This window comes from Mobula birostris, chromosome 13, assembly GCF_030028105.1.
Source record: "Mobula birostris isolate sMobBir1 chromosome 13, sMobBir1.hap1, whole genome shotgun sequence".
Classification (NCBI taxonomy): Eukaryota; Metazoa; Chordata; class Chondrichthyes; order Myliobatiformes; family Myliobatidae; genus Mobula; species Mobula birostris.
The window spans coordinates 92559962-92573299 of NC_092382.1; the positions used below are offsets into that span (position 1 = coordinate 92559962).

A 13338-nucleotide genomic window follows, 5' to 3' on the forward strand; every position below is an offset into this window, starting at 1 on the left:
ATAGAGAGTAAAAAAAAACTGAATTACGGTTAAAATATATTGGTTAAATAAGTAGAGCAAAAATATAAATGAAAAATGAGTGAAATAGTGTCCATGGGTTCAATGTACTTTCAGAAATCGGATGGAAGAGGGGAAGTACATGTTCTGAATCGCTGGGTGTGTGGCTTCGGGTTTCTGTTCCTCCTGCCTGATGCTCACAGTGAGAAGAGGGCCTGATCTGGGTGATGGGAGTCCTGAATGCTTGATGCCGCGTTTTTGGAGCACCGCTGGGCTGCCATGAAGACTCTTACCCATGATGGAGCTGACCGAGGTTACGACCATCTGCAGCTGACTTCGATCCTGCACAGTAACAACACCCCCCACTCCCACCAGATGGTGACGCAGTCAGTCAGAGCCCTCTCCACAGTCCCTCTGCAGAAAATTGCGAGTGTTTTTGGTAACATGCCACACCTACTCGAGCACCCAGTGAATATAGACGCCGTCTTGCCTCCTTTATGGCCGCATCGATATGTTGGGTTCAGCTTAGGCCCGCAGAGATACTGACACACAGGAACTTGAAATTGCTCACTCTCTCCACTTCTGGCCCCTTGACGAGGACTGGTGTGTATTCCCTCACCTTACCCTTCCTGAAGGCCACAATCAGTTCATGGGTCTGGCTGACATCGAATGCAAGGTTGTTACTGCGGCACCACTCACCTAGCTGGTATTTCTCGTTCCCGTAAGCCCTCCCAACAGCAGCTGAAATTCTGCCAACAATAGTTGTACAGTATGGTCAGCAAACTTACTTATGGCATCTGAGCTGTCCCTAGCCACAAAGTCCTCGGTGTAGAGGAAGTGGACCGTTAGGCTAAGGCAGTTGACTGTCAGCAAAGTGGAGATGTTACTTCCTTTTTGCTCAGGCTGTGGTCTTCTGATCAGGAAGTCGGGGATCTGGTTACAAAGGGGGATACTGAGGCCCAGGTTCTGGAGCTTTTCGATTACAGCTGCAGGAATGGTGATGTTAAATGCTGAACTATAGTCAATAAACAGCATGCTGACACAGGCATTTGTAATGTGTAATCCAGGGCCGCGCGAAGGAGCAATCAGATCACATTGGCCGTAGACCGATTGCGGCGACAGGCAAATTGCAGTGGGTCCAGGTCCTCAGGCGGATGTTGATCCTAGCCATAATTAACCGCTCAAACAACTTCATCACTGTAGAAGTGAATGCTACTCGATGATAGCTGTTAAAGCAGCTCACCCTGCTCTTGGGCACTGGTTTAATTGCTGCTCTCTTCAAGCAGGTGGGAACTTCCAACTGCAGCAATGAGAGATTAAAAAAGCCTTTGAATCCTTCTACCAGGTTGTTGGCACAGGTTTTCAGAGTCTTACCAGGTACTCCATCAGGGCCGGTCGTCCAGGCAGTTACCTCTCAAAGGCAGAGGGGACATTTCATCCTCTCTGGCGTCACGGATTGCAACAACCCTCTGTGCATTTTTTCCCCTCAAATCCTTTCTAAACATTTTCCCCATCACTCTAAACGAGAGCTTTACGACCTTTTTGTGCAATGGACCCCTACCATTAACCAAGGGGTCTATGAACCCCCTGCTCTAAACCCATGCACTTTGCTCGGTCCTACTCCTGTTCCCAAACTGGCTATCACCTGGTATCCTGCGGCGATCACCCGAGAGCTGCGGCAGATTTCAGTTGCGGACCTGCCTGAGGAACAGGCTGCTGTATCAGCGTCTGCCTGGTGTGACAAGCCGAGAGAGGTCTGCCCCCCACCTGTCCTGTACTCACGGTCCCTTTCACACACCTTCCGTTATAGACTTCCCAGGATGAATTGATGATCGCATCTCCCAGGACCCCACCCTACACGCTTGGCGTAACATTGCATTCACAGGCCTACTCCAGGCACCCTACCGTCACCGTGTCACTCATCGTCCCCTCCCTCGCGACCCCACCCTCCCCGGGTCGTGCGCTGCCCCGATTCCAGGACATCACCTCCCTCGGGTCAAACACTTCACAGAATGATGTTTGCGCCACAGCTGGGAGAGTGCGTGTGACCGGCCTGGACAGGGTGCAGAAGGGATTTACCGGCAAAGATCCACTGTAAAATGACAAATGGATCTTGATGCAGCCAAATGTAGGGTGCTGCGCTTCGGAAGGGCGAATCGGGGTCGTACTTACACAGTAAACTACAGGGCACTGAGGAGTGTCGTAGGACAGAGTGCAGATCCATAATTGCTCGAGCGTGGCATCACAGGTAGACAGTAAACATAGATTTTGGCACATAGATGAACGTATTGAGTGGAGCAGTCGGTGCGTTATTTTGAAGTAGTATAAAGATGGTGGTGAGGCCTAACTTGGAGCAGTGTGCGCAGCTCGGGCCACGCCCTACTGGATCAGGGCACATCAGCTGGCGTAATGTCTCACAGCCCCAGTGGTCCGCGCTCAAACCCTGCCTCTGTCTAAAGAGTCCACACGCTGCCCCGGTGACCACATGTGTTTCCGCCCTCCGCCCACACTCCAAGGGTGTTTGAGCCACGAGGTTAATTTGGCACAAGCGTATATTGGCGTCACCGTCTTGTTGTGGCGTGCTGTATGAACGAGGGAAGGGAGGGACGAGCACATTGTATCCTATACCCACTGGCTCGCGCTCATCTCTTTCGCCAACTACATGTTCTAAAAAGGTTCAGCGGACAACTCAAACAGGCCTGCCTTTGGTTAACATGTCCACGCGTTATGCTACCTCTTCAATAATTGCAGAATTAGTCAGAGTTCTGACTTAACATTTGACAAGGTACTAAACGTATAACTTGCAACTACTTGCAATGGACTAACCTGCTTCATGTCCAAAGCGTGCAGACGGTTCTGGGACATCTGTGTCAGAAGGACAGCCTTGGTGAACAATGATGCCCCCGTGTGGATCTCCTTGGCATGGTTCAGAGTCCAGAGAACTTTGTGCACTGTCACTCGCGTTTATGAGGTGATCAGCTTCCCCATCCGGCGACTGTTCAGACTGAGTTTTGCAGCATGAGCATATTCCTCCCATTTCAGTTGCGTTGTTATCTGCAAAATGCAAATCCAGGTTAAAGAGCAATGAAGCAGGCGACCGATGCCAGTCAGAACTTGTTTAATAAGTCTCCTGTCCCAATTAAGTGGCATAGTGCCCCAAATAAACGAAGGAAATTCCAGTTACTCGATTTGTTCTTGTTCCTTAAGTAATGTCCCGCCAAAAAAAAAAGCAGCTGCCGCGATTAATCGATGACCCACTTAACTGAATTCGACTATAGAGAGCCTTCAAAAGGTATTCAGCCCCAACCCGACAGTCCGATCAATTTAACTGAAAGCTTCTACTTGTGAATGAACAGCTATTTTGTTTTAAAACATTAGGGCACACAGATAAACAGGGAAAATTGTAAAGCATGAAAAACTAAATATTCAAAACCTGAAATTTCAGCTGTTCAAAAGTCCCTTCGCTCAGCACTCAGGTGAAAAACCTCTTTCAGCTATTACAGCTGGCTGTGTTTTGCATAAGTCTGTGTTGGCTTTGTACAAAGTGATGCAGCCCGATTTGTCCATTCTCATTCCTCCTTCTAACATTGCTCCAGCTGTGTCAGGTGGGTAGGGGAAAGGCGGGGGACTTGGCAGAGATTTTCAGTTGAGTGGGTGTATAATCAATATCCATGTTCACTTCTGAGTTCCCCAAACCACATCAGACACGAATCTTTTTTTCCTTCAGCTAGTCATTATATGACAAAGCTTGGTACATCCCATTTGGACTGCTTTCAATGCCCGTATATCCCTGCTTAAATAATCAGCCCAAAATACATCGGGGCAAACTGAATGTGGGTGCTATCAGGATGTTTTTCCTCCTGGGGCATCTGCGGTAATGAAGGTCAGTTCGAGGGAAAGGGATCAAGTTTAACAAATTCTTCCCAGGTGTGACTCCCAGGCCGGACTGTTTCGGACAAGAAGCCTAAACACATTGAAAGCAGAGATTGACAGACACTGGAAACGGGGTGCGATCAAAGGAAAGAGCCAACAACTCGTGGCAAGGCCCAGTGCCAGCATCTGTGACCTTAATAAATGGCGCAAGAGATTCAGCCTAAGTGTTGGGTCCCCACTTACAGCACAAAGTTGCATATCCTCCAGCAAACCTGGGGTCCATGAGCCATTGGTTAATGGTTGCAGTCCATGGCATATAAAAGGTTGAGACCCCTGTCCTACACCCTCAGTCTCTGCCAGCAAGGATAACAGGTGCAGAGCTTGCGAAGAAACAGCACCACATGCAGGCATCCCTCTGCATCGAACACCACTTGCAGAAATAGCCTTTCCACCCACACGAGCGTGAAAATCATAGAACATGGCAACAGAGAACTGTTCAGCACGGAAACAGACTACTCGACCCACAATGTTCTTTGGGGACAGCTAAAAAGCAAATAAAAACACAGAAACTCTCATCCCTCCTCCCGACACCATGTTCATATCCCCCCACCTTCTTTACATCCACGAGCCTATCCAAACCTGTCTTAAGATCCTCTATTATATTTGCCTCTGCCACCCGACAAGGCAGCATATCCCAGGCATCTGCCATTTACCCCTCACATACCCCTTGACACTACCCTCCTCAGCTTCAATGCACGCCCTCTGGTATTTGACATTTCAACCCTGGGAATCAGATGCCCTCTGTCCACTCTGTCACTGCCTCTGATAACCTCGTAAACCTCCATCAGATCTCCCCTCAGCCACCGACACTCCAAGAGAAAGTAACCCAAGTTGATCCAGCGTCTCGTGATAGCACATGCCCTCTAAACCAGGTAAATCCTTTCTGCACCCTCTCCAAAGCCTGAACATCCTTCCTATAGTAGGTGACCAGAATTGTACGCAATACTGCCAGATCTGGGAACAGCTTCTTTCCAACTGTGGTAAGACTGCTGAACAGATCCTGACCCGGACGTGGGCCGTACCCTCCAAATATCCGCACCTGCCTCTCAGTTTTTTTTTTGCACTACCTTACTTTCCCTTTTCTATTTTCTATTTATGATTTATAATTTAAATTTTAATTATATTTACTATGGATTTGTACCCCAGGGAACGCGAAGCACAGAATCAAATATCACTGTGATGATTGTACGCTCTAGTATCAATTATTTGGCGGCAATAAAGTAAAGTATGTGGCCTAACCAGAGTTTTATAACTTTACGTGCTGTATTATTTTCCAGTTTTCTACACTGTCCATGACTCCACCAATCTTGGTATTAACCACATATTTACTGACCCCACCCAACCACATTTTCATCAAGAGCGCTTATATATTTCACAAACAGCAGGGCTTCCAACTCAGATCCCTGCAGAAACTTACTAATCACAGACCTCCAGCTCAAATAAGTCCCTTCAATGACTACCTTCTGCCTGCCAGTCTGAATCCATACAGCCAAGTCGTCAGGGACCCCATGCATCTGAATCTTCTGGATTAGCCTCCCATGATTAACCTTAGTCATCCTGATCAGCCAAAATTTGTAACTACAGCACCAGGAAATACTCTTCTTGTCTTAACTAAAGAATACATGGGTTCACAAAATTTATTACCTGTGTGCACACCTACAAGGATTCCCTGAACCTCCATGAAGAGAGAAGGCATTACCCAGGAAAACAGTCTACGCTGACCAGACCTACTTTGTGTACCCGATCTCATCCCCACGTACCGGTGGGATACTCATATAAGCATGGTTGGTCTCTAGTAGTTAAAGAGTTATTGCCGCCAATGCACCTGAAGCTTTTATATTCATTCCCTACCAGTTGAAATGTTGCATTCAGTGTTGTTAGCTATGGGTTATCAGACTAGCTTTTTACACCGTCTTGTTGGCTCTGATTCAAGTCACCATCCAGTTCTTGCTCTCCTTCTGCAAGTGACATCGAGTAACTTATGGCTCTTTGCTTTCTTTGACCCTGACTGGTTCAAAGCAGTCCAACCAGGTGACCCAGATCCCGAGTATAATGAGATTTCTTCTGCGAACCTGTCATTGTACACAACACACAGCTTATCTGAGAAAGATCTCTGGTTTAGCAGATTACCTGGAGCTTCATTCTGTCGACTTTAAAACATGAATTTAGCCACGGAGTTTCAGCTCACAAAATGGAGGATGCAGGGCAGCTTCACAAAATGGCAGCCCCCATCTCCTTCAATCACATGGCAAGAACAAAGGCAACTGGATTGTCTATTTCCACTGTTGGATTCATTTGAATTCACTGACTTGTAGACTGTTGTTCTTTCTGGCCAACATCTCCCTCCTCTTGAGCCAATCATGTTTATCTTAGGATCATTATCCTCTCTGTCAGTGGACTACTCATAGGACTGCCATGAACCTGCAGACGCTGTGCGGCACTTATGTCTTATAAATATAAATGTAGCGTTTACTCAGTGAAATCGCACATTCTTTATTCCGGTGTAGCCCCCCTGGCCACCCTCAGGGTCGCTCGGCTCGCTGTCGTCTAGGGAAACAGCCTCGGCCCCACCAAACTGGGTAATTCGTTTGTGTGGATGCTGTGTGAGGTACCCCACCCCGCCCAAATAACAGACAATACACCAGATGCAATTAAATGATTTACAGTTTATAGATATTACTAATTCTATGACATTAATATGCATTTGATACAGAGAAGAAAGTAATGGGAAGAAAAAAGGCGCCAACACTTATCAAAGTTCAATCTCTTCGTGCACAAAACAGTTGGAGCTCAAGGACCTTCTTCTTCACCCTGCGACCCCCTCGGACCACCTCGACCGGTCGCCTGGGACCAACAACGGTGGTCGACCAGACGCTCCACACGAGTCCGTCTCCTCGCCGAATGTCCCGCTCGGGGTCCGACCCCGTTAGCGGACTCACAGCACCTCGTCCACCCTCTGTCTCGCTCTCCCGCCTTCTGCCCCCAAACCCCCTCGCAAACAGTATCTTCAAATACACCAAAAACCATAACAACTATCCCAATTGGTTAATAGCACCCTCTTATCACCCTCTAAACCACAATAAGCTGCTAGCGCAAACTTTCTCAGCGTTAAAGCACAACAAAGCCGCATTCCCCAGATTAACATAACAAAAACGCCATTTTAATTAGCCTCCGCAGTAACATAAAAGTCAAAACCCCCTTACACTGGCAATTATCTTTTCTGCATTACAAAACTATCATCCTCTACCTTTTGAATGAACTTCAGTCTTCCACCTTCTAAGATGATCCTCACCCACTGATTTATTTAAACATTTGATCCCCAATTCCAAAACTTATCCCAAGAATGTGAGTCATCCAATATTTCATTTGCTTTCTCATTTTTTTTGAGGAAAAGAGAGCATGTCTGCAGGGTTAGCACTTTGCTCTGGGTGTCCAATCAATGGTCCCATGGTCCAATTTAATGTCAAAGAAATGTATACGATATACATCCTGAAATGCTTTTTCTACAGAAACACCCACGAAAACAGAGAAGTGCCCCAAAGTTAAACACAAGAATCCCAAAGTGCCCCCCCCAGCTCCCCTCCCTCCCGCATGTAAGCAGCAGCGAGCAACAATCCCCCACCGGCAAAAAAAAGCACTGGCACCCACCACCAAGCACTCCAGCGTGAGCAAAGCAATAGCAAAGACACAGACTTGCAGTTACCCCGCAGTCTTCGCATTCCACCAGTATTTGACATCCCACAGGTTCTCTCTCTCTCCCTAATAAGAGAGAAAGCGGTATCTCTATTTTCCCAGCGAGCGGGGAGACATAACAAACAACTCACTGGTTTACGATGTTAAGGGTCCGTTACGTCGCTTTTCTCGAGCTCTGTGCCTGAAGATCGCATAGATCCCAGGTCTTTGGCCCACAGCAGAAGATTTTCTGACTCCCCCGATGACACACGGGTCTCCCGCCGTGACACTGATTGTCAACACCTGCCCCCGTCTCCCGAGCCCCGAGATCTTAGGCTTCGAAATCCGAGCTGGAGTCTCAAGCCAAACCCTTGGCATGTCGGATAACGGCCAGTCCTGAAACCCCGAGAACGGGTCCCATTCCCGCAAAGAATCAAGGTCAGCCTGTAACTCCAGGTCAGGGTCTTCAAAAGAACCCTGAAAGGGAAAAATATTAAAGATAGAAATAGAGCTGTTTCCGAAGATGCAAGCAAAGAAGTCACCGTTTAGCACCATCTTAACTTCACTGCGCCACATCTCCCAGATGGCCACATCTGCACCAGGTGCTCCGAGATGCAGCTCCTGAGAGACCGTGTTGGGGATCTGGAGCTGCGGCTTGATGACCTACAGCTTATCAGGGAGAGTGAATGGGAGATAGCGAGGAGCTACAAGGAGTTAGTCACCTCGAGGCTGCAAGAGTTAGATAAGTGGGTTACTGTCAGGGAGGGGATGGGAAGAGCTCAGACAGTAGAGAGAACCCCTGTGGCCACCCCCCTCAGTAATCATTATCTCGTTTTGGATGCCGTTGAGGGGGGTGACCTGTTATAGGACGACCATTGTGCTGGAGTCTCTGATCCTGGTTCTGTGGTGCAGAAGGGAGAGAAGAAGATGAGGAATGCAGTAGTCATCGGGGAGTCCATAGTGAGGGGAACAGACAGGAGGTTCTGTCAGCCTGATAGAGATACCCGCATGGTGTATTGCCTCCCAGGTGCCATCCGATGTCTTGGACTGGGTGCAGAGTATTCTGAAGGGAGAGGGTCACCAGCCAGAAGTCTTGGTACACTTCGGTACCAATGACACAGGTAGAAAAAGAGATGAGGTCCTGAAGAGAGAATTCAGGGAGTTGGGTAGGAAGCTGAAAAGCAGGACCTTCAGGGTAGTAATTTTAGGATTGCTGCCTGTGCCACATGCTAACGAGCACGGGAAATGCCTGATCAGGAATATTAATGTGTGGCTGAGAGACTGGTGTAGGGGGCAGGGCTTCTGGTTCCTGGATCACTGGGGCCTCTTCTGTGGGGAGGTACGACCTGTACAAAAAGGACGGGTTACACCTGAACCCAAAGGGGTCCAATATCCTAGCAGGCAGGTTTAATAGAGCTATTAAGGAGGGTTTAAACTAATTTGGCAGGGGGATGGGAACTTGAGTGATAGGGCTGAGGAAGGGGAAAACAGAAATAAATCAAAGATAGCGTGCAACGGAGATGATAGAAAGGACAGGCAGGAGATGAAGTTTAATCACAGCCAGTGGGATGAGTTACAGGGCAATAGAGGTGTGGTGCAGTTAAAACAGAAAGCAACAAATACTGGACTGAGAGTGTTATATCTGAATGCACGCAGCATAAGGAATAAAATGGACGATCTTGAAATTCAGCGACGGATTGGCAAGTATGACGTTGTGGCCATCTCTGAAACTTGGCTAAAGGATGGCAGCCATTGGGAGCTGAACGTCCAAGGATATACGGTGTATCGGAAAGATAGGTTAGTAGGCAGAGGGGGTGGTGTGGCTCTGTGTATAAGAAATAATATTAAATCATTAGAATGGGATGACATAGGATCGGAAGGTGTAGAGTTTCTATGGGTTGTGTTAAGAAATGGCAAGGGTATAAAAGGACCCTAATGGCAGTTATATACAGGCCTCCAAACAGCAGCCGGGATGTGGATTACAAATTACAGCAGGAGATAGAAAAGGTATGTCAGAAGGCCATGATAATCATTGGGGATTTTAACATGGAAGTGGATTGGGAAAACCAGGCCAGTACTGGACCTCGAGAGAGAAAAAATTTGTATATGTCTAAGGGATGGCTTTTTAGAACAGCTTGTTGTTGAGCCCGCTAGGGAATCGGCAGTGCTGGATTGGGTGTTTTGCAATGATCCAGAGGTGAAAAGAGAGTTTAAGGTTAAGGAACCCTGAGGGAACAGTATGATTGAATTCACTTTGAAATTTGAGAAGGAGAAACTAAATTCCAATGTGGGTTTTTCAGTGGAATGAAGGAAATTACAATGGCATGAGAGGGGAACTGGCCAAAGTTGACTGGAAAGAGAGACTAGCAGGAAGGACAGCAGAGCAGCAATGGCTGGAGTTTCTGCAAAAATGAGGGAAGTGGAAGACAGATATATTCCAAATAAGAAGAAATTTTTGAATGGAAGAAGTACAGTACGTTGGCTGACAAGTGAAGTCAGAGCCAAAGTAAAAGCAAAAGAGAGGGCATACAAGGAAGCCAAAGCTAGTGGGAAGGTAGAGGATTGGGAAGGTTTTAAAAACTTGCAGAAAGAAACTGAGAAGGTCATTAGGAAGGAAAAGATGAATTATGAAAGGAAGCTGGCGACCAATATCAAAGAAGATACTAAAAGCTTTTTTTAAGTATATAAAGGGTAAAAGAGAGTTGAGAGTAGATATAGGACCAATAGAAGATGACGCTGGAGCTATTGTAATGAGAGACACCGAGATGGCAGAGGGACTGAATGCGTATTTTGCATCAGTCTTCACAGTGGAAGAGATGTGCAGCTAAATTTGCCTTTGATACAAAGATTCTTCAAGATGGCGGCGCGCATGGACGCAGTGCCCCCTCGGGGAGTGATAAGTGTATCTAGTGTTTATTCTGTTTGACATACAGTCGGAATATGCTCGTTAACATCAGGGCATACTATGTCGGAAAAACTGACGAGTTCTGGTGTGACATGGACAGCTTACGCCGCTACGGACTACTATCCGCTACCAAGCTGGCTGCTTCCCGAGGGAGGAGGAAGCGAAAGTGCTGTGAGAGAAGACAGAGGAGGGTTAAGAGGGCCGGCAACCCCACCAGGCCAGCGGTACCGTCCCTCCTGCTCTCAAATGTCCGCTCCATCGACAACAAGCTGGATGAGCTCCGTCTGCTGAGAGAAACACGCAAGGAATTTACAGACTGCTGTGTCTATGTCTTATCGGAATCCTGGCTCCATGACAGCATACCGGACACGGCGGTACAGCTAGAGGGAATGACATCGTTCCATGCGGACGGAGAGGCAGCTAGCTCCGGTAAGAGCCGAGGAGGAGGTCTGTGTGTCTATATAAACAAAGACTGGTGTGTGAACGCTACAGTAGCTGCTAAACACTGCTCACCGCTGGGTGAATTTCTCATTGTGAAATGCCGGCCGTTCTATCTGCCGAGGGAATTCACCACTATGCTTGTGGCAGCTGTTTACGTAGCTCCCAGTGCCAATGCTGAGGCTAATGCTAACGAAGCACTGGGAGGCCTACATGAAGCCATCAGCGAGCTGCTGACTACACATCCCGACAGCTTCGTGGTGATTGCTGGGGACTTTAAACCACACCAGCTTAAAGACCATGTTCCCCAAATTCCTGCAATATGTGGATTTCAAAACCGGGGAGACAACACACCAGACTTGGTTTATACCGACACACCACAGGTATACAAAGCAGCCTCCCGCCCCCATTTTGGCCACGCTGACCACGTATCTGTCATGTTAACACCAGCATATAAACCACTGCCAAAACGTGTGAGAGCAGAGAAAAGAGAGATAAGGGTCTGGCCAAAAGGAGCAGCCTCAGCACTACAAGACTGTTTTTTGCGCACAGACCGGGATATATTCAGAACAGCAGCCTCCTATGACGACCACACAGACATTGAGGAGTATGCGGAGGCAGTAATCAGCTACAGAGCCAAATGCACGGAGGATGTCACTGTGATGAAAACCTTCACCGCACGTGGTTATAAAAAGCCATGGATGACAACAGAGGTGCGTTCGCTACTGGAAGGCCCGTGACACAGCCTACAGATCGGGGGACAGGAGTGCGCTTCGCTCAGCCAGGTCTGTGCTTTCACTAGGGATCAGGAAAGCGAAAAGGGCCTACGCGGGCAAAATACATGGACACTTGTGTGACACAGGTGACACCAGACGGATGTGGCAGGGAATTAAAGCTCTGACAGACTACAAGATCAGGCAGAAAACTGATGACAGCGATGCCTCTCTACCAGACAGGCTTAACAATTTCTTTGCAAACAACAGGAATTCTGCAGATGCTGGAAATTCAAGCAACACACATAAAAGTTGCTGGTGAACGCAGCAAGCCAGGCAGCATCTCTAGGAAGAGGTGCAGTCGACGTTTCAGGCTGAGACCCTTCGTCAGGACTAACTGAAGGAAGAGTGAGTAAGGGATTTGAAAGTTGGAGGGGGAGGGGGAGATCCAAAATGATAGGAGAAGACAGGAGGGGGAGGGATGGAGCCAAGAGCTGGACAGGTGATTGGCAAAAGGGGATACAAGAGGATCATGGGACAGGAGGTCCGGGAAGAAAGACAGGGGGGGGGGACCCAGAGGATGGGCAAGAGGTATAGTCAGAGGGACAGAGGGAGAAAAAGGAGAGTGAGAGAAAGAATGTGTGCATAAAAATGAGTAACAGATGGGGTACGAGGGGGAGGTGGGGCCTTAGCGGAAGTTAGAGAAGTCGATGTTCATGCCATCAGGTTGGAGGCTACCCAGACGGAATATAAGGTGTTGTTCCTCCAACCTGAGTGTGGTTTCATCTTTACAGTAGAGGAGGCCGTGGATAGACATGCCAGAATGGGAATGGGATGTGGAATTAAAATGTGTGGCCACTGGGAGATCCTGCTTTCTCTGGTGGACAGAGCGTAGGTGTTCAGCAAAACGATCTCCCAGTCTGCGTTGGGTCTCGCCAATATATAAAGGGCCACATCGGGAGCACCGGACGCAGTATATCACCCCAGTCGACTCACAGGTGAAGTGTTGCCTCACCTGGAAGGACTGTTTGGGGCCCTGAATGGTGGTAAGGGAGGAAGTGTAAGGGCATGTGTAGCACTTGTTCCGCTTACACGGATAAGTGCCAGGAGGGAGATCAGTGGGGAGGGATGGGGGGGACGAATGGCCAAGGGAGTTGTGTAGGGAGCGATCCCTGCGGAATGCAGAGAGGGGGGGGAGGGAAAGACGTGCTTAGTGGTGGGATCCCGTTGGAGGTGGCGGAAGTTACGGAGATTAATATGTTGGACCCGGAGGCTGGTGGGGTGGTAGGTGAGGACCAGGGGAACCCTATTCCTAGTGGGGTGGCGGGAGGATGGAGTGAGAGCAGATGTACGTGAAATGGGGGAGATGCGTTTAAGAGCAGAGTTGATGGTGGAGGAAGGGAAGCCCCTTTCTTTAAAAAAGGAAGACATCTCCCTTGTCCTAGAATGAAAAGCTGCATCCTGAGAGCAGATGCGGCAGAGACAGAGGAATTGCGAGAAGGGGATGGCGTTTTTGCAAGAGACAGGGTGAGAAGAGGAATAGTCCAGATAGCTGTGAGAGTCAGTAGGCTTATAGTAGACATCAGTGGATAAGCTGTCTCCAGAGATAGAGACAGAAAGATCTAGAAAGGGGAGGCAGGTGTCGGAAATGGACCAGGTAAACGTGAGGGCAGGGTGAAA

General features: G+C 48.3%; 1 protein-coding gene across 5 annotated transcripts in view; it reads right to left on the bottom strand.

Moving 5' to 3' along the window:
• Positions 1-13338, bottom strand: part of LOC140207180 (NACHT, LRR and PYD domains-containing protein 3-like) — a 47499-nt gene that overhangs the window by 23134 nt on the left and 11027 nt on the right. For 4 of the 5 annotated variants that reach the window (XM_072275531.1, XM_072275529.1, XM_072275532.1 and 1 more), the window contains exon 2: positions 2824-3051. In XM_072275531.1, the coding sequence (XP_072131632.1) occupies positions 2824-3034 (211 nt within the window). In that variant the 5' untranslated portion in view covers positions 3035-3051. Of the gene's footprint in view, positions 1-2823; positions 3052-7754; positions 8080-13338 lie in introns of all 5 variants that reach the window. The other variant, XM_072275530.1, reaches the window with a different exon arrangement.